General features: G+C 39.0%; 2 protein-coding genes across 4 annotated transcripts in view; one reads left to right on the top strand and one right to left on the bottom strand.

The window, feature by feature from the left end:
• The window catches only part of MED12L (mediator complex subunit 12L), a 326,027-nt gene that overhangs the window by 246,024 nt on the left and 58,109 nt on the right, over nt 1–21,894 (top strand). The window contains exons 17-26 of the mRNA XM_032629345.1: nt 1,699–1,846; nt 6,069–6,187; nt 6,863–7,006; nt 7,875–8,038; nt 12,049–12,180; nt 16,778–17,005; nt 17,735–17,876; nt 19,503–19,623; nt 20,009–20,110; nt 20,826–20,939. Of these exons, the coding sequence (XP_032485236.1) occupies nt 1,699–1,846; nt 6,069–6,187; nt 6,863–7,006; nt 7,875–8,038; nt 12,049–12,180; nt 16,778–17,005; nt 17,735–17,876; nt 19,503–19,623; nt 20,009–20,110; nt 20,826–20,939 (1,414 nt within the window). The remainder of the gene's footprint in view (nt 1–1,698; nt 1,847–6,068; nt 6,188–6,862; nt 7,007–7,874; nt 8,039–12,048; nt 12,181–16,777; nt 17,006–17,734; nt 17,877–19,502; nt 19,624–20,008; nt 20,111–20,825; nt 20,940–21,894) is intronic.
• Nucleotides 1–21,894, bottom strand: part of P2RY12 (purinergic receptor P2Y12) — a 45,761-nt gene that overhangs the window by 9,875 nt on the left and 13,992 nt on the right. For 2 of the 3 annotated variants that reach the window (XM_032629361.1, XM_032629363.1), the window contains exon 1: nt 1,444–1,701. The exons of the other annotated variant lie outside the window; for it this stretch is intronic. The gene's annotated coding sequence lies outside the window, so the exon portion shown is untranslated. Of the gene's footprint in view, nt 1–1,443; nt 1,702–21,894 lie in introns of those variants that run through there. 3 annotated transcript variants of the gene reach the window in all.

The following is a 21,894-nucleotide window of genomic DNA, read 5'->3' on the forward strand; positions in this document are numbered from 1 at the left end:
TAGGTACTCTATAAACAGCTGTTGCTAACATCTTTCCATCACCCCTCACACAACAGGTTTACATTAGAACCATTTGACAGGTGCCTTAACTGAAAACAATCACCAGGGCACATGACTGACTTCTGAGTTTGGTGCAGTTTCCTCATCACCCTTCTGTCCCCTTTATAGGGCTTGCTTATATGTACACACCCCACCAGGAAGTATATCAGTAATGCTGCGTAACGACAACAAAAATTGGAGATTGACAAAGTAGCTCAGGTCACTGAGATATAGCAATCACTACCTATGTCAGCTTTATCCTGTGGTTAGGTCTGCCTTTTGAAACTTCGGAGGAGATTTTGAAACTCAGGGTATTAAATAACAGCTTCTAGAAAAGACTCACTCGGTTTGAACAACCTGAAATATTAGTTATTGGGGGACTTGGTAGCAAGATAGATGGGCAGAGTATGCAAATGTATGTTTCTGATAGAACGTTATAAAAAAAAAAGGAACCAGTGCAAGAAGCGGTGCTTTGAATGCAGGCAGGTGAGAGAAAGGACAGCACGACAAAAAGAGACTGAGAGAACAGTGACAGAAACTGAGAAGAAACAGGCTCTTACTTCAAGGCTAAAGAAGCAAAATGCTACTTTGTGCGGAGTACACACGTGGAGTACTCCAAATTGAACATCGCCGTTCTCCAGGTCACAAGGACTTTGCTCTTTTCTGCAGCCATTACTAATTTACGTGCACACAGTGCGGTTTGTTTTCCCTGGGACAAAACTTTCCACACGTGAGCTCCTTAGGGATAGGTACTGTTGGGGAGAGTAAGTACCTCGCATGGGCAAACATGCACAAATGGTAAGAAAAGGCGATGAACTGAAACATAGAGCTAGGAATTTCACTAAGAAAATGGAAGAGTATAGGATCCGAGAGAGAAATTTAGATAGGAAAATTCAAAACCAGGCATAAGAGAGGACACATCCTGGACTCTTTAACTCTGGCTAAAGAATGTGTTTAGCGGTGTGTTTGTTTTTGTGATGCTGTGACTAAGTAATTTCCTCTCCCTTGTGAGAAAAATAGTGCTTGAATTCACTGTGTCTGTGGGGCAGGTGTGGGAAGGTGGTCCAGAAGAGGAAGGTAGTGTCAGAACGTGTTTGCATTTCCAGCTATTTTCCTCACACCTAATGAGACCCATGCTGTCTGTCGTTTTCCATTTGGAAAGAAATACACATGTGTCTTACACAGTCATATTGGAAGTAAATGAAACTTTTTTTTTTAATAAAAGTACTTGAGGATCCTCTTTTTTCTAAATATAAAATGTTTAATGATGTTTAATGCATGCAGAAAACTGAGCTTGCTAAGAAATAACATTTTCCATAAGGAAATAATTTAACTAGATAGTATGTAATAGGATGTGAAATTAATACCATGTTAAATTTTAAACAATCAAGAGTCAAAACTTACTCTGTAAGGTACGCCCACATCAACTGCTTCTATTAAGACTTCAGGTCAGTTGACACTTTTTTTTTTTTTTTTTACTTTAGCAAGTTCCAAACTGGAAAAACAAGGGTGTTGCCAGTGGAGGTTGACGTGAATTGAAAGGTGGGCGGGATGCCACCACCGCACGAGCCAGCATGGAGCTGCTGTGGTCAGCGCATATCATGTCCGTGAACCCCATCCTTTAAACAGGGGTTTCAGAATGCATTTTCTGTTTTTCAGGATGAATCTTCAAGTCATGAGTATAACCAGCGCACAATCCTTCTTTATGGAGTGGGCAAAGAGCGTGAAGAAGCGAGGCATCAGTTGAAGAAAATTACCAAAGATATTTTGAAAATCCTAAATAAGAAGAGCACCACAGAGACCGGGGGTAAAGAGCCCTAATGCGTTTGCCCCCATTGTGCTGTCGTTTGTCTTCCCCTCAGCACGGTCTTTATCACAGTCGCACACGGCACTGTCAGCAGAGGGTTTCCTCCCCCGAATGACTGTCACGTTGAAATATGAATAAGCACATTGAAAGTTTAAGGCCTTGGTCCCATTTATAGTAATGCTTGCATGAAAATAGCACCTTCTATAGATGGATAGAGGTGATTTCATTTGCTCCTCTTCTTTTCGTATTTCCCAAATTCTCCACAGCAGTCATACAGAAAGTATTGAAGAATGAGTTGGAAAACCCTTAGGCCGGAAGAGGTCCATTCCCCCAGTTGCATCCCTTTTCAAGCTCCTGGTTGGCTCTGGGTACTCATATTTACATGATGATTAAAAATCTTGGCATAGCAGTGGCCGATCTTTCCTTACATTATTCAGAAGAATAATTGCAGTAGGTAGGGGAGGCTACCCACGTCTCCAGACGATTGCAAGTAGAAAGAAAACTGGGTCTTTGCTCCATAATGCCTTTACTTGGGATGCTCTGTCACCAAGCTTTTTACATAGCTCTTACAGTGAAGTCATGCCTTTGTATTATGTCACCATATAACATAATTGGAACTTTGTAATTATCCACCTCACATTTGCCTAATTACTCTTCAAAGTTTGTTTCTTTTATTAGACAGTCATACGATTTAAAGTATGCTATCATTATGTATACTCCGCTACCACCACTGGTATTTATCTCTCTGTTACTTAAATAATATAATGGGGAAAAAAAGTTTGGATTTTCCCTGTGCGAACAGCACGCTTCCTACACAGGGCATAAGCCACCTCTAGGAGCCCTGCTTTCTTGTCCAGTACAAAATAAATACTGTTTTACGAACCTCTCCACAGGGGATCCAGTCTTTAGGACTCTACCTGGATGAGTTACTAGAGCTTGCCCACACTAGATCTTTCCCACAGAAAAGGACAGATATAACTATTGCAAATATCTCTCTTTCCTCTCCATCAGTAAGGGTGCAGGTGCAGAAACAAGGTACGAGGGCAGGGCGAAGTGTTTTTAGTCTGAATGTGTGTTTTGGGTGTCTGATGTCTTAGAACACAGTGGGAAGGCTACCTTCGTGTTATTTGCATCACATTCCCTAACTCACTTCTGTGGCCTCTTAAAGAGTTAGTGCTACACAGGCGCCATGAGGTTGTGGAAGGGAAATGAAACACTGTTGTCATTATTGAGATTGGGGAGGGGTGAAGAACTGCTCTAAAAAAACTGTTGATCTGTTGTTTTGCTGTTTTCTCTGTTAGAGAAAAGAGGAAATGGGCTGAATCCCAAAGCCCTGCAGCTAGCTAGCAAAGTATATTTGAAGCTACTTTTTGTATATTTGGGAATGGGATGGACACTGTGTCCTTTAGAAGGTTCAGTAATATGGGCTTTTACCTAAATTACTTTTAGAGAGTCTTTTCAGGTCCTGTGGAATATTTGGTTTGGGGACGCTGAGAGGGGTGGGACGGGGAAGGAAGCAACATGGTATCCTTTTCTGCTGAGTCTACTTCCTTCCTTTATAAAGTTTTTTAAAAATGCTAGACTATTGTCTGTCCTATCTTTGTACCAGTCTCTTTAAATAGGCAGTTCTGGCTTGTGAACTCACCAGGAGAAAATCATTGTTGCTCCACGCTAATTTTTGAGATATCCGGTACAGTACTGGATACACCCCTGAGGAGAGGGTCATCTTCAGTGGGGATTTTTGTCTTTCCCACGTTTTAGATAAAACTCCTCAACCAGAAATATGTTTGTTAATTTGGGATGTAGTGAGCTGCCTTCTGATAAAGAGGCTGGTGAGGCAGGACAACAGAAGTTGTCTTAGCATGTATTTGATTTCTGGCTACACATAAAAACATGATTTTGAGGAACTCATTAGGAGTGCTCTCAGATCAACCGGACCTTGCCTGGGGGCGGGGGGAGATTTATAATCTAAAGCTGAAATAACATTTCCAGTTGAACACGTTCAAATCTCATTTTACATTTACATTGACTAGTCACCTTTGGGTGTAAATTTTCAAAACATTAATGAAGTTTTACCATACCAATACAAGTCAGAACTTCCAGGATTAGAGATTTAAAGAAAAAAAAGGAAAATCAAAATTAAGCAACAAGAGAGCAATAATATATATTATGAAAGCAAATTAACATAAAGCAGATGAAAATCTATGAATTATGACTATACTGTTATCTATGTCAATGTCATTAAAATATTCCTTTGAGAACCACCACTAATTTCTTAAATTTTCCTCTCAAAGTGAATGTAAATTGCCAAGAGTCAATTGCATCTTTTTTTATAAGAGGTCTTGAGAAGTTAGCTATGTGTAAGTAAACAGAGCCTATTAATATAGACAAACCAAAAAATTTGTGAGTTCTCGTGCTGGGTCCACGTCCTCCAGTCTGTTACTTTTCTTGGTAACAGACTTGGTTTTGGTCCCAGGAAGGACTGAATAAATATATTAACTTCACTTCCAAAGCTCGTGGTACCCAAAACTATTGGTGTAAGTTTTCAGCCTTGGACTAATGATGTGAGTAAATGAAAAATTCAAAACTTGGATATTTTACACATGCTCATGACATGCAAACAGCTGTATTGAAGGCAAAATGCCACTTGTACCTTTGAGAATAGATGTTGAAAGACAAGTAGGTTTCGTGAACTCCTTTCTTATTATTTGCGTTACATTTGGTGATATTTGACAAAAGTGACACACAATCTTGTACCTTATGTTACTCAGCACCTTTTAATTCTAAGTTTGTTTGTTTTAGGAAACAACAGCCTGGGTCTTTTGCTTGTCTTTTGCCTATCTATAAACCACGATTGCTTATTGTTGAAAGAGAAGTCTCCTTTCTTGTTATTTTCTAAATCCATTACATTTGCCATTAGCAAAGCCTTTTGAGTTTAGTGAAATCCTTCTTGAATCTTTAATAGAAAAATCAGTAAAGTGAGCTCTGTCTCCCCAATTAAACTTTCCCAAATAAGATGATGTGAGTGAGAGGGCTTTTTCCTCAGTAGCCTTTGACTGCTTAGAACCATAGTGTTGGAAATGATCTTTCGTGGAGATCGTATAATCCAACATTTCCTTTTTGTTTTTAGATTTGTGTTTGTAAGTACATATATTAAAAAATATTTTAAAATGGGACCTAATTATTTCCGGATCTTATCCTTAGAGCTGTTAAGGGCAAGAGTCCCTCTGGAATAAGCAATGTTTATAGTATTTCTTATTGATATTTTCTTCAAACTTCTTTATACTGAATTGATAAAGGTAGCACTTTGCCATTAAGGTGGAGAGATTTCATTCTTTTCTACCCCTAAAAAAGTTAGGAATTGTGTAAATTTCCTTTTTTACGTACTAAACTGTTTGGGAATCTCCTAAGAAAATGCCAAGTGAAGTTTTTCCTATTATATCAATGTGAGCCTCGGTGATTTTTTTTCCCCCCCATTCATTGTTGATATCGTATTTTAAAAGTCAGTGGGTAAGAAACGTTTATAGAGGGACTTCTCATTAATAGCCAAAAGTTTAGGTATAGTACATAAATGAGAATTGTTTTTTGGGTTTTTTTGTAATTTTATTTATGTATGTATGTATGTATGGCTGCGTTGGGTCTTCGTTGCTGTGCGTGGGCTTTCTCTAGTTGCGCCGAGTGGGGCTACTCTTTGAGCTCAGTAGTTGTGGCGCACGGGCTTAGTTGCTCCGTGGCATGTGGGATCTTCCTGGACCAGGGATCGAACCTGCGTCCCCTGCACTGGCAGGCGGATTCTTAACCACTGCGCCACCAGGGAAGTCCCGAGAATTGTTAATTTTTAGAAAAAAAATAAAATTACCTCAACAGTATGAATCAATGTCAGAAGCATAATTTTGAGTGAAAGATGCCAGATGTAAAAAGTACGTATCATATGATTCCATTTGTATAAAGTTCCAAAGTGAGCAATACTAATCCAAGCCATTAGAGGTCAGGATCTTGGTTCTCTGAGGAGGGAGAAGTGACTGGAGGGAACCTGAGGGGGCTTCTGGAGTTCTGGTACGTGATTTTGTGATTTGAGTTTCATTACATAAATTTACTTTGTAGAAATTCAGTAAGTTTGTACAATTTTCCATTCGTATGTTATACTTCAATAAAAAGTATCCATTAAAGTCAAGAGCTTCAATTAAATGGAAAATAATGTACCTACTCTGTGTTTATTTAGTTGGAGATGAAGGACAGAAAGCCAGGAAGAGCAAACAGGAGGCATTTCCAACACTGGAGACTGTGTTCACAAAACTTCAACTCCTTTCATATTTTGACCAACATCAAGTGACATCTCAGGTAGCCATTAAAGCTGTTTTATTACGCATTTGGGATATTTCCTTAAAAATCTTTTTCATGCAATGTATGTTTTTGGCTTTACTTGTTTTATAAATACATTTTTTAGACATATTTGGAAGCGTCTTAAACTATCAAGCAGTTCAGTTTTAAGTGTCAGGTTGCCTTCCTCAGAGGAATTAATTTTTATCATGGAAATATTTTTACCGTATGATAATAATCAACACTATATAAAATAATCTATAATGCAGTACTTATATTATTACATTTTAGTGCTACATTGCTATCGATAAGGGAGAGATCTGTTGATGACTGAAGAAAAATTACTATGCCATTGAGAAGAAACCAAATCTATTTTGTTTTACAAATCCATTGATAGTCAAATAGATGTCATCTGGAAATTAATTAGCATTTATTGTTGTTCTGCCTTTAGGAGAGTTGGGTGTAGATCTGAATGACAACTCAGCTTATTTCTTCAAATTTTAGTTGTTTTAAGGATATTATTGCATTTGTACGTGGTTTTGTTTTCTGTAGAAGTATGTTTCGACTTCTAAGTAGAATCACGTATAAATTCACGTTTCTTACCTAAAAAATTGAAGTAATTTAATAAATAAAAGTTATTTGGACTGTTGGTCTTACGATTACTTTCACTTTTTTTTTTTTTTTTCCTTCCCACAGATCTCTAACAATGTGCTGGAACAAATCACAAGCTTTGCATCAGGAACATCGTACCATCTCCCACTGGCTCACCATATTCAGCTCATCTTTGATCTCATGGAGCCAGCGCTGAATATCAATGGCCTCATTGACTTTGCAATACAGGTGTCAAAGGGATCCTGCTTCTCTCTTTTTGCAGAAGGCAAACCTACTAGGCATTGTACAGTTTAAAATGAGCCACCCAGTGCATTTTTGAATAGTTGGAACATTCTGAGTCAACAGCACTCAACTAGCATTTTCAACTAGCATTTTCATTGCATCTGTGTTCATAATTTTCAACTAAATAGTTATAATTTGTGCTAAAATATAGTAATAGTCACTTTAAAACGTGAGAGCTTTGAGGGTATTTCTTGTTTGTCTTTTGTTTTTTGCTTAGGGAAAGGTGAAAGTTTGTTTGCTATTTATAGTAGAGTATATTTTAGGGAAGGGCAAAAAATATGCAACATTATTAATTTGTTCCACTATGTTTCTTATACACATACTTGAGTTCATTTGTTATTTCACTAGTGAGCAGACATAAAACTTGGTTTCTTTTACTTATTCTATTGGAGGTGTTAGCTTTGTTAATAATAAGAAAGTGATGATAAATAACTTCCATTTATTGAAAAGGAGGGGAAAGTGGAAAAAACGTCAGAGGTGGGGATGTTCTTCTCTGAAATTATCCAGTCCAGAACTTTGGACCACCATAAAATTTTGATAACTGTTTCAGTATTGGGTACCTCTCGATTGCATGCACCGTGATGCCCAGACAGAAGGAAAGCTCTATCATTTGATAAAGTATTAAAAATAAAAACCAGTTAATTCATTGGGGTGCTGAGACTGTGGTTGTATATGTGCATGTTCCTGGGGCAGGACAAGGAAGGAGATCAAGTAGTTTTAGAATGACTCAACATATCCGTGGTTTGTAAAAATAAACGTCTTTCCTATTTGTTTTGGCAGCTACATTTTTCTTCGATCTTTTCTCCCGTTGTAGCTCCTGAATGAACTGAGTGTTGTGGAAGCCGAACTGCTCCTGAAATCCTCCAGCCTGGCAGGAAGTTACACAACGGGACTGTGTGTCTGCATCGTGGCCGTTCTCAGGAGATACCACAGTTGTCTGATCCTGAATCCCGATCAGACGGCCCAGGTGTTTGAAGGGTTGGTATACCCTAGAATGTGTAATTTGTGATGAAATATGATAGTGGTTTTAAGACAAAAATAGTATTGTTTGTTTCATAGAACGGTATAACACAGTTAAGGAATGCTTGTGCCAGGAAATGTTTATCGGAAAGGAGATAAAAGCATGAAAAGGTCCGCCTGCCTGCCTGGTGGCTACTTCGCTCCCCCTAGTTGCTGTCATTTCTGCTACCCAGCATCCTGGCTTATTATGGATGGTGAATAAGTGACTGCTTCTTCGCTCTTGTCATTTCAGTTTCTGTTTGGAGAATCCAACGCCAAATAAGCTTTGCACATACATCATCTTATAGATTTACCTTTTCACTTTTATTTCTTTTATAAATTAAAGGAAATTTTTGACAAGGGTTAATCTAGAATAAATGACTTTTTTGATTCTTAGTCTTTTTTCGGTTTGTGTGAATTGTAGGCTAAGGTTTTCTCTACTACTGTTAGGGAAGTTGGGCGAAGTAATTACATCACCCCCCATTAAATGAGACCGAGGCTGCTGGCATCAGAGAAGTATAATGAGCTGTCAGAAAACCTGTTCTGAGCTCCTTTTTGTCCACTGCAGACTCCTTTCTCCAGAGCTTTATTATATACTTGAAAGAAAGGCAACCCTCCTGGGCTCAAAAGAAACACGGGGTTCACAGTGCCTTTTTTTGGTAATCTAGCACATGTAATCAACATGTACTCTATTCTAGAGTGTCATCCATTTAACAGCAGCTTTTTAGGAGAAGAGGAAGAGCTGCCACGTTAATTCTACACACATAGATTTATTTTTTTTAATGTGAAGATTTTTTTATAATATTCTTTATGGTCTCAAAGATGTTTCTGTAATAAACATGTAAATCAATAACCATAACCAAATTAAATCCAATTATTGTTACATTCAGTTTGTAAAAGAGGCTGTCTCTTAATTATATGTGCTTTTCTTAACTGCAGTTCCTAAGATGAAGCATTTTTACTTTGTAATCTTGGGGGAGAAATACATTCTTCTTTTTTTTATTAAAAAACAATTTTTTAACATCTTTATTGGAGTATAATTGCTTTACAGTGTTGAGTTAGTTTCTGCTGTATAACAAAGTGAATCAGCTGTATGTATACATGTATCCACATATCCCCTCCCTCTTGCATCTCCCTCTCACCCTCCCTATCCCACCCCTCTAGGTGGTCCCAAAGCACCGAGCTGATCTCCCTTTAATATGCAGCTGCTTCCCACTAGCTATCTGTTTTACATTTGGTAGTGTATATATGTCCATGCCACTCTCTCACTTTGTCCCAGCTTACCCTTCCCCCTCCCTGTGTCCTCTAGTCCGTTCTCTACGTCTGCATCTTTATTCCTGTCCTGCCCCTAGGTTCATCAGAACCTTTTTTTTTTTTTTTTTAGATTCCACATATATGTGTTAGCATACGGTATTTGTTTTTCTCTTTCTGACTTACTTCACTCTGTATAACAGACTCTTGGTCCATCCACCTCACTACAAATAACTCAGTTTCGTTTCTTTTTATGGCTGAGTAATATTCCATTGTATATATGTGCCACATCTTCTTTATCCATTCATCTGTCGATGGACACTTAGGTTGCTTCCATGTCCTGGCTCTTGTAAATAGAGCTTCAATGAACATTGTGGTACATGTCTCTTTTTGAATTATGGTTTTCTCAGGGTATGTGCCCAGTAGTGGGATTGCTGGGCCGTAGAGAAATACATTCTTGACTTCAGCTTTTAGCCTTAAGTAGCTTTTATGCCCTTAAACTTTTGCTAACGTTGAGCTTGATTTAAGTTTATTATTTCTGTGCCTCTTCTCTATTTACACTCTTCCTCACCTAACAAAGATTATCTTATCACTTGAAGGCACCTCATTTAATACTTTCCTAATCTTTCCTTCTACCTTGTCTCTCCTGTTCTTGGTTCTTTCTTCAATTTTTTTCTCTGAAATCAGAAGTTAGCAAACTTTTTTCTGTATAGAGCCAGATAGTAAATATTTTAGCTTTTGTGGACCATAAGCTTTCTCTTCATATGAGAGCACAGCCACAGGTAATATACACTTAGATTATTACTAAGTGACATCTGAAACATCCCTGATATTTTTAAATGTAAGGAAATGACCATCTTAGAATCCAGGAAATACAGAACTATTTTATAGCCCTCCACTACCCTGTAGGGTTGAATGATTAGTACCGTTTTATAAGTCAAGAAACGGAAACTCAGGCCTGTTAAGTGGAGTGGTAGGTGAAGCGATGTACCCAACATCAGATAGCTAATAAATCTCCCAGATTGCTAAAAGTCTTTCTAACTAGGAGCTCATTCATGCTGTTTGATTTATACCATACTTTTTGAAACCGTGTATGGAACCATCTCTAGTTGGTCACGAAATGAATATAATAGGTTTTCACAAGTATTTTTGTTTGTTTGTTTGTTATTTTGGAATTTATTTCATTATCATTTATTTTGACATTTAAAATTTGTGTTCTATTAAATGTTCATAAAATCATATTTGATATTCAGTTTATTATATTTGTTCTTTATCATGTAGAGTAAGGATAACTATTTTCCCCAAAAGTATTATTTGGGCTTCTTTTTCTTTTTTTTTTTTTGCACTTATATGAATAAACATATTGGATCTCAATGTAAAATGTTTTTCTTACCTCGAGTAAGTGAAAAAATTATTGAGGAAACAAACACTCAATATTTACTGTGATACGGTAAATGCCTAGCAAACTTTCAATAAATGTTTGTTTACTTTAATCACAAAATAGTTCTTTGCTTTTCAGGGTATACCTGGAATTTTTTGGTTTATATAGGTAACAACTGATTGAATCATCTACTTTTCTCCTTAACTGTGGGACAGTTTTGCTATAATTGACAGCCTTTATCTGTTGCCTACCTCTGCTGATGTCGGTTCACAGGGCTTGGGATGCTACATGGCTATTTCTTTGCATAGTTTCCTAGGTCCCACCTCTGATGTTTGTGACTCCAGTGTCCTTCTCAGTCTTGACGTGCTAGGCTCCCTTCCGTCCCCTAAACAGTGGAGAGGGCTCCACACTGGGGTTCTGGAGACCTAAGTTCTCCTTTTGGATCTGCTGTGAAGTAGCTCTTTGCCTTGTGGGCAAGATACATCACCTTTCTGAGGCTCAGAGCCCTCTTTGTGAAATGAGGAAGGTGAATCAGATGATTTCTAAAGCCCTTTTCAGCTTTAATAATCTGAGTCGTCTGTGACACTGTTGTAGTAGTACCGAGCCCCGTAACAGAATGCAAGATGACAGTGGAATCAGACTCATAGATAGGTGGATGAACCACTAGTGTTTACTTCTGTGTGGTATGAACTTTTGTTCTGTATGAATTGTGGCCCAAAAGGCCATCTTTCTGATCTGGGGAATTGGAGTAGTAGTGGTATTTCTGAACCACAAGTCTTATGGAGAATGTCACTAAAAAGAAGGGGTCTTAAATTCTTATTAAGATAAACTAAAATAAATTTGTTTCTAGTTTGGAAAAACAAGGAGATTGTGCCCTCAAACCATGAGTTCTTCAAGTTCATGCCAGAACCAGCTCGTGGTCTTGAAAATAGATTTCCCAGACTTACTGATATGAAGAAATTGTCCTCTTACATAGTGGACATGGGGCCCTTTGCAAATTTGCAGAATTTGTCAGTCTTCTTACTGACGAGGGAGTCTCTCCTACAACTTTTGTGTCCTAGTCACAGCAGCTTTATTGGTGGATTCCTCCCTGCATATCTTCTGCACGGAGGAATTTCTTTCATTTCTTAATGTTAATGGCATTTGTGAAGTTTTAAAAAACTTACTTAGTGTTTCAGTATCGTAATAGAAAACTGGTTTTATGCAGTTATTTACTTGGTATAATGATTACTGTTAACGATCTGGTATCTTTTTTCTTACTTGAGTAATCCATGGACACATTCTCACTCTAAAAGATCCAAGCGCTAACACGTATATTAGCCAAGTGTCTCATTTCTTCATATATTTTTCTCCTCAGATTGTGTGGTGTGGTAAAGCATGTGGTGAACCCCTCAGAATGTTCTTCCCCAGAAAGATGCATCTTAGCCTACCTCTACGATCTCTATGTGTCATGTAGCCACCTCAGAAGTAAATTCGGAGACCTCTTCAGGTGGGTAGAAGAAAGTCAAAAGAATAGGAATAGGATTGTGCCTATATTTGTTTGTGTACCAAATTGTCATCCGTTTGAATAATGAAAGTTAATCCTAATTATATCTGCCAGAATTCCTATTGAATTATCTTTCGTTGTAGCTCTAACCTCCTATTCCAAATCACTATGCGTGTTTAGCTCTGATTGCAGTTTTGATACAAGAGAAAACGTTCTGTATTTTGCAGTTGCTGTCACCTCTCTTGGAACATTGTCTCCCCACTGTTTGCATACCTACTTTCTCCCTGCGTTTGCTTCTCTGACTCCTTGAACTTCCTACTTCGCAGAGCATCTCTGACTCCCTGTCATCCTCTGCACCTTAGCACTTGTACCCGCGACAGGTAGACAGGTGCTGGAGACTCTGTACTTCCGTAATGGTGTTTGAGGAAGTTTAGATGATTAAGTGTAAGTTGGGGGAGGGAAGGGGGCAGTAACAGCTGGCAGAATAAATTTGGAATCTGGAAGCAGGCAAGGAAGGAATAGTCAATTACAGTTTCCTTTGCTCCCTTGTATCTTGCATCCAGCTTGTTCCTAAATCCTATGAACTCTGCCTTCCAGGTACATGTAGAATCTGACCACTCTTCTTTGCTTGGCAGCTACCACCGTGCTCCTCTCTTGGTTGGACCATCGTAGTGTCCTTCTAACTCGTTTCTCTGCTTGCACTCTTGACTCTCTTAAGTGTATTCTCAACTTGTCTTCAGAAGTTATCCTTTTGAAACAAGAATAACTTGAAGTTTTCCAGTGGCTTCTCATATCTACTCAGAATAGAATTCAAAGTCCTTACCTAGCCTTTAGGATCTACTGGATCCAGTCCTGTCTTCCACCACTTTCTCTCTGTCCATTCTAATCACATGGACGTCCGTATTGGTCTCCCAACACTCTAAGCACACTCCCACCTTGGGGCCTTTGCACTTGCTGTCACCTCTCTCGTGATGCTCCCTCACACAGTTCGTTCAGGGCTCTATCTCCCTGACCACCGCACTGGAAATAGCCCCTCCCCCCGGTCTCCGTCATTCTCTGAACTTTAGCACTTTGCCCTCCCCATTTCATACATTATGTATTTATTTATGGTCTGGCTCCTTTCTAGAATGTAAGCTTCATGAGAGCAGAAACTTTCTCTAGTTTCTTCATTGCTCTATCCCAGTACCTTGAAGAGTGTCTGGCTCATAGTAGGCACTGCAAAAACAAAAAAAAAATCTGCTTAAAGAATGATATATACCAAATCAAAAACCATGATATTTTTAATGGTATTATTGATAGGGAAAAATGTGAAAGTGTGTCCTTTATGAAATGAATTAGGTTTCAAAATAATCCCTTATGGAATGTCTGAGTGGGTCTTAGGAACCATCTTTCCACAGAAATGTTGTAATAATAATACCCCGTATTCTTTTTTTTTTTTTTTTTTTTTTTTTTGCGGTACGCGGGCCTCTCACTGCTGTGGCCTCTCCCGTTGCGGAGCGCAGGCTCAGCGGCCATGGCTCACGGGCCCAGCCGCTCCGCGGCATGTGGGATCCTCCCGGACCGGGGCACAAACCTGCGACCCCCGCATCGGCAGACGGACCCCCAACCACTGCGCCACCAGGGAAGCGCCCCCCCCCCCTCCCCGTATTCTTCTATTACTTTACAGAGCACTTTCACTTTCAGCTTCCAGTTTTCAGAGAGCTTTCTCATACAAGATTCGGTTCTTGTGACAGCCGTGTGAATTTCCCAAGGAAGCCACAGTTGGGTATATTTGACCTCTCATGCTCCTGCAGCGTGGTGAAGCATGTTTAATGAGTTAATTCAGGTAATGCACACTGGCTGTGTGGAGATTCAGGAGACCAGCCATGAACTGAGGGGCTACTTAGCATCAGCACCCTTCACAAGGGGTTACCCGTCTAAAATTTCCTGGATTAAGCTATGGAAGAGAACTGCGTTTCTCTCAGGAAACCTTCAAGTCAGGCATTATTTGTAGCTTGGGATTACGAAAAATGGTCAAACGAAAGCTAGATATGCAGAGACTTCTATTTGTATACTAATAGACCAATTTTAATGATTAGATCAGAAACATCATCTATAAAGTTGTGTAAGAATCATATTTGGAGGAAGTAGAGCATTAATCACGTCTGCTTCTGATTATTCACGTCTGAGCTGCTGCTTTGTGCCAGGCACTATGGCGGGTTATTTCCATCAAGATCTTTAATCCTCCCAACAACCCCGGGAAGTAGAAATGATTTTTCCTATCAACAAATGACTGTTCCTCATTATAAGTTAATAAATGATAAAGCCTGGATTTGAACATAAGTCATTTTGGCCTCAAGGTGGTGTTGCTTTCATTACTGTATCAGTTTTTTCTTATACATGCAAGTTTCAGAAGGAAAATGTCTGAGTTTTTGTTTGTGTGGTTTGGGTTTGGGGTTTTTTAAACTCCATATACGCCTGCAACAGGGAGTGCTAAGAATTTGAGAATGACCTAGATGGCAGCTAACATTTCACTAAAACCTAGAGCTCAACTGGAAAGAGTGTAATAAGTGAAATATGAAGCCTAGAAATGAAGGGACACGAGACTTCACCATGAACCACAGAGTTCAGAAGAACTGCCAGAGGAGGTAGGAGGGCATCAACTTGAGAGCAGTCTCTATACTAATCGAAAAGTGAGGCTGACTCTTATAAAAATTAGGAAAGAAAAGCAGAATTCTTCTGGTTTCCAAAGACAGACAGGGGTAGATTGTTAGAATTAAATGGAAAGTTGAATAAAAAGAGTTGCTGCTTTGCTATTCGCAGAACTCTGTTTCCTTAAAGACTCCGAGTATTGGGTGGTGGAGGAAACCAGGGACGTGGTATTAGGGAGGGAACCGGCAGAGAGCAAAATTTGTTTTTGTTTCATTTTTAGTGGGAAAATGAAACAAATTAAGAACTATTGCTAAGTGAGAATATATGCAGCCTGGCAGGGTTAAGACAGGAAAAAGGGAGATTCTTAATAACACTGGGGACTGTATAATTCTGTCATTTTGAATAGGTCATGACTTCAGATTGCAAGCTTGTATCCTTCAGCAACCCCTGACAAGTTTTTATATAAGTTGTAGGCGAAGAAAAAGGGTGTAGAAGATTGTACTTGCTGCCGCTTAGTGGGTGGCTCTAGTCCTCTCCCTTGGCCCAGTGCTTCCATGCATATTTGGTACTTAGTTTTACCTGGGACTGCTTTTTTTTTTTTTTTTGCGGTACATGGACCTCTCACTGCTGTGGCCTCTCCCGTTGCGGAGCACAGGCTCCGGACGCGCAGGCTCAGCAGCCATGGCTCACGGGCCCAGCCGGCTCCGCGGCATGTGGGATCTTCCCGGACCGGGGCACGAACCCGTGTCCGCTGCATCGGCAGGCGGACTCTCAACCACTGCGTCACCAGGGAAGCCCTGGGACTGCTTTTTAAGCATACAGATTCAGTACACCTGCAGTGAGGCCCAGGAGTCTTTTATTTTTAACAGATGCCCCAGAGGTGATTCTGAAGGAGGAAGTCTAAAGTCACTTTTTGGTAAACACTGAACTGAACAATCTCAGTTTTCTTAAAGCAGTTGTCAATGTTAACAGCTTAGGGTGAAGAATCTATATGTCTTTTCATTTTTGAGGAAATCATTCCTGGCTACTGTTTATGTAGGCGCATGAGACTAAGACATGTGTCGCCTTGATCACAAATAAATTTGCTGCCAAAACTTAATCTAAAAGGAAAAGAGTGTCTGCTGCTTAAAAGAGCTGTTGAATAGAGAAGGTGAATTGTGGCTTATGGATTTGTTATCCACAGCAATTGGGCTAGAATAGCGAAGTGTACATGGAATCTGAGCTTTGAAATCAGGTCATCCTTCAGCCTCATCTGCAGAGCAGGGTTAGAGGGGATGCTTTCTAAGTCCCTTTATAAATTTATAATATTCTGCATTTTCTTCAGATGTAACTCTGAATGTGGTAGACCAGGCTCTTAAAAAACTCTAGATACTGCTGACAAGTACAGTGTGATAAAGTTTTAGGAACAATATAATAGTTTCTGTACTCTCATAGAATGTATGTATTCCCCATATCCCCCTACTAGAATTTAAGCTCCTTGAAGGCAGGGAGTGAGCCTCTCCAGAGTAGCCACGGCACACGAACCCCCCGGATACTTTGTACCGAGAGGAATCACTTTACAGGATGAATGATTAGGACTAAAACACCAAGTTGTTCCTGATGTGTAATCCAGTCCATTTTTTTTATTCTTAAGTAATAGCACTTTCCAACCACTGTTCAGACACAGTTGTTGGAAGCCATAGTAGATTCTTTTATTTTTTAAAGCATGTAAAATGTAGAAAAGACTTAGACAATAATCAAGATTAGTACCCAGATGTCTTATTCTTGTTTTGTTCTTCCACCCATTCAGTAACTATTGAACTAGCACATTCCAAGCACTGTGTCCGGTGCCGATTATTTGGAAGAACCCATAATGCGAACCTTCTCTAGGAATACATTACAGCTGCCATTTAATCTGTCCTTAAATGAAATACCTTTCTAGTTATTTTAGTTTTGTTTTGTCTTTTAACTCTTCTTCTTGTAACCTCAGTAGTGCCTGTTCAAAAGTAAAGCAAACCATATATAATAATGTGATTCCTGCAAATTCTAACTTGCGATGGGATCCAGACTTCATGATGGATTTTATTGAGAATCCCTCAGCCCGTAGCATCAACTACTCAATGCTGGGCAAGATCCTTAGTGACAATGCGGCCAATCGCTACAGCTTCGTCTGCAACACACTCATGAATGTATGTATGGGCCATCAGGATGCTGGAAGGTGAGCTGGGATTCACGTTTAACCACACAGTTGTTGCATGGCTGCTCCTTTAAAATTAAGGGCTTTAATAATTGCCTAAGCAGACATTTGGCTTTTGTTTGTTTGTTTTTAAATCTTATTGTATTCCTGCATTTGCTTCTCTATTCCATGATTTTCTTAACCTGGCTTATTGATCTGGTGTGAGCTGCTCTAGATATAATCTGTACGTTATCTGGTATGTTTTCAAAAGCATAACAAAAATACAAATGAAAAAGACAGATTTTGAAAACACTGGATTTAGACTGCCCTTTTAATTTTTCTGATGCCCTTACAAATGTGAATTTACAGGTCAGATTTGTTCACAGAACTAAAAATATGTTAGCTGACATCTATACTGGTTACTGTTTGTTGCTCAACAGCATTAAATATTGGCTTGCTCAAAAAGTTCGTTCGGTTTTAAGTAAAGATAAAAGGTACATTTTTCATTTGCTCCCAGAACTTTATTGAACAATGTATTCATTAACTGAGTGAACTTTTTGGCCAAGCCAATAGAAACCATTTGAAGACATTTCCTTTCCCTTCTGCTCCAGGTTCTACTAGGTTATTTGACAAGTGGATTTTTATTATATCCTTGAATCTAAGAAATGAACGCCATGTTTGATGATATTGAGACTGTGTGTTCATTAAGTTTATCGTATGTGAGTATTTCTCTTCTGTTACTTTCTTCTCTATTCTTTTTCTTCTTTCTAGGATTAATGACATAGCCAATTTCTCCTCTGAGCTGACGGCCTGCTGCACCGTTCTCAGTTCAGAATGGCTGGGAGTCCTGAAGGCTCTTTGTTGTTCTTCAAACCACGTCTGGGGGTTTAATGATGTACTTTGCACTGTAGATGTAAGTTTTCTTTTTCATTTAAAAACTCAACTGTGCAATTAAATACTTAGCTAGTAATTTTTTTTAGCTGACTCAGCTATTAACTGAAATGTTGTCAATTATTTTGTGTTTCTCTCCCTGAAAGCAATAAAGCAGAATGTGGTTGCCAAGAATAAATAAAGGGGAGAAATCAAAATAAAATAGAGTGGAGATGCCAAGAGGTTCCTTGTTGTTAGCTGAGATTTCTTCCGTATGGTCTCCTCAGAGTGGTTTGTTCATAGTTTTTACCAAGTGCCTTGGGTTCCTCGTGGCATAGGACATAATTTAACTAAAGCAGTTTACATTCTGAGGACCACCAGTTTGTTTTCTCAGAATGAAAAAAAAAAAAAACATCTGAGAGTATAGGTTCTGTTGTGTGGGATCAGGACATCCAGGCTCAGATTCAGAGGGGCGTCCGGTCTTTCTTAGTGATAGTGTCTGGAAGCTTATGAAGCGATATCCTTTATGGATCACAGATATCCTCAGAGAGCATGTTGCATCCATGGTGTGTGAATTTCTTAAAAATCCATCTGGGTTCTTTATTTCTGCCTATCACTTCCATCATCTCTTGGAGTAATTTGTATTGCATATTAGTATATCTCATGTATAGAAGAACTTTATACATTTTAAAAACTGGCTCCCCGTTGAAGGTTGATTTCCTAGTTCTGGTATCTGAAGACCAGGTGGGTAATCCTTCTCCATTCTGTGGGCACCTAACACGTAAAACTCATATCTGTGACCTGCTCTTCCAGACAGAAGAAGACCCAAATATTTATCTTTAACGCAGTTCCTTAATCTCTCGGTTGTTTTTTGTTTCACTTTACCTCTGCTTGTTCCCTCATTTGTAAAGTTGGAATTAATAATAGTATGAACCTCACAGTGGGGTGCCCTTAAATGAGGTGATCTTTGTAAATCCCTAACCATAGTCACTGGCATACAGGACAACTTAATGTGGAGGCTGCTGTTACAGCTGTTTTTCTTATTATTTTCTGTCAAAGTCTTGTGAGATCTGTGAAGGGTAGAGGTTTCCACCCTGAATGAATTAATTTTCCTCCCCTTTCTCCTCTTTCATTCTCTGTCTCACTCACCTTCACTCTTCTTTAAGTTTAGGAGTCGGGTGAGAATTTTCAAAGTTGTTTTTAAAACTGATTTAATTAACAAAATCGTTATTGGTTATTCCCAAAAGGGACTCTAAAACATTAATAAGGCTTGTTTTTCAACTAGGGGAACCTCCTTGTTTTCTGTTGCTTCCTATTGGTCTTACCCTGCAACGCTAGATTATACTGCATTCTGCTAAAAAGCCTTATTTATGCTGCATCTTTTAGGGATTTCTTGATTTTGCTGTTTTATTGTTTTGTTTCTCAGTTACATGTGCTCAAGCTAAAGCTTAGTATCTTCTTAAAGCATTGGGTGTGTGGGTAGACCTCAGTCTTTGTCTTATAAAGTAGAAGGAGGCCTAGAGGGTAATGATTGTAAATCATTTCGCTCTGCCGGTTCATTTGCGGATTTGAGATCTTATTCGTATTGCCTACATTCTCTTAGATATTAATCTTAGATGTTACTTAAAAGGGTGTTAGGTATTAAAACGTGTCAATGTTTTTCTTGAAGGTGAGTGACCTTTCATTCCATGATTCATTAGCTACTTTCATTGCTATTCTGATAGCACGACAGTGTTTCTCCCTGGAGGACGTCGTGCAGCACGTCGCTCTTCCCTCTCTCCTAGCCGCAGGTAAGGCTGCATCCAGGAACGGCGTTGGTTATTTCATTGTTGTCTTGGTGCAGTGGTTTCTAACTGTTAAAAGGCGGTGAAAAAGTAGAATTTAAGGGAACATGCATTGGGCAGTGATATGGCATCAAGGTAGAGATGGTAGAATTTATAACAGTTATTCCAAACAAAGTCACATGGGTCCCAGTGGAAGAGGTTGGAAACGGCACCCTCAGTACTTGTTTTGAAGGAAGGATTCAGGTTTCTCAGAAAAGCATAGACAGTGTCTTACTTTTTACCGTAAGGAGCATTTATTTAAATTATTCCAGAAAATTTAGCATAATAGAAATGTGGAAGACGTGTTCTTGAATATGTTAGAAAACTTGCTTTTAAAATCCCTCTCTCCTAGCTTGTGGAGATGCAGACGCGGAGCCTGGGGCGAGAATGACATGCCGACTCCTACTTCATCTCTTCCGAGCTCCCCAGGCCTGCCTATTACCTCAGGCAACCGGTGAGCTGACAGCTGAAATATCTCTGATGACGCTTTCATTTGGAAGGCATATGCTTAAATTGACCAAGTAGGCTGTCCGTTCTGTAGTTTCCTTCCTGATTTTGGTGGGCTTGCTTTGAGGCGATGAAGGCATGGGGTATGGCCATTGAGAGGGCTGTTAGCACCTTTCATGTAGGTGATATCGGGATGTATTGAGAAACTCACATCAAGAGTTAATAAACAATAAAAATGCCTCTTCTCCTCAGCCAAGCCAAGCTGGTGGGCAGCATGACCCTCCAACATACTGTGTGTGTTGCTAATGAAACACACCATAGCGGCTTAGGGCAATGGTGATGCATTTATTCTTTTACTAAGGTGAAAGGAATAAGGTAAGAATTCTAGGGGTATTACTGCATTCTGTTCCTAAAGATCATTTCCGCGCGCGCGCGTGTGTGTGTGTGTGTGTGTGACAGCAGGAGTGGATAAAAGTCCTCCTAATTTTTTGGATACATCTCTCTAAAGAGCAACACCATTGTCTTAATATTTAAAAGGAAAAGGTTAAGTAAGGAATACTGTCAGTGTTTCTTAGTGAATCCCTGAAGCATCAATTAAAGCTAGCTAATAGCAATTAAGCGCCCACAGTCTGACAATGAAAGGCTCTGCTGACTGTAAATGGTTACAAAAGATGGTTAATGATGGTGATGAGACTATTAAAGGTTTGTTGTTTTCCTCATAGGCAAACCTTTCCCCGGAATAAGATCGTCCTGTGATAGACACCTCTTAGCCGCTGCTCACAACAGCATTGAAGTGGGAGCGGTGTTTGCTGTCTTAAAAGCAATTATGATGCTTGGTAAGACTATCCTGGCACTCAGCTTGGTTAATCACCAGAAACTGAGACAAAATAATTTGTATTCAGGTTTAACTCTAATTAATATTATTAGAAACATATTTTTGTTTGTTTGTTCTCCTGGAAAAATTAGTTGGCATTTTCCAAGTTCATGTTCAGTTGGCCTCGGAGGAGTCCGTCCCTTATCTACAATTTTGGGGGAATTTAAATATAATACTTTTTTTGTGGCATTTTAACTGCAGGATGTCTCATTCTGAGGTACTGTAGATCCTTAGACCCACAGGGTTGTTTTGACTTCATTTGTTGGCAGAAGTCACACTTTGTGATGGACACAGTTGATTTGGTAATCTACCTACAGGTTTAAATTTCATATTATATTCTAGGACTAGAACAACCAGAAAATTTGGGTTTTAATCTTAGTTATTCTGCTTCCACTGTGACCCTAGACAAGTTTATGTCCATCTGCCTTATTAGTTTTTTCATGAATGAGGTGATAATTGCAATGATATTGATACTGTTGATAAATCAATATTGGATATCACACTTTTGTTTTCATTTAATTTGTAATGTCCAAGACATCCTTATATCTTTATTTGATATATATTCTCCAGGAGTAGTAGTATTGTCTTTTCTGTTCATTTACGGTACAATACCTTAAGACATTTTTATGCTATAAATCATTTAGGATTTGAAAGATTAGGAAGTCTTGAATTCACACTGCCTAATTTCAACTTTGGGCACCCTCTTATGTTCTTGACTAAACAAAAGTTGTCTCTAATGTTCCAAGGGAGCGTCCTTTGACTGAAACTAAATTTACTGAGTGGATAGGAATTGTTTTAGATGAGTCTTAAACATGTTTTAGAATATACCCTGACCCTTTATACTCCTGCTTGAGAAGTGTTATTCGGTGATGATGAGGAAGCATAACAGGGTTTTCATAAAACAAACTACTAAAAGT

The sequence above is a fragment of the Phocoena sinus genome, chromosome 4 (genome assembly GCF_008692025.1).
Source record: "Phocoena sinus isolate mPhoSin1 chromosome 4, mPhoSin1.pri, whole genome shotgun sequence".
Lineage (NCBI taxonomy): Eukaryota > Metazoa > Chordata > Mammalia > Artiodactyla > Phocoenidae > Phocoena > Phocoena sinus.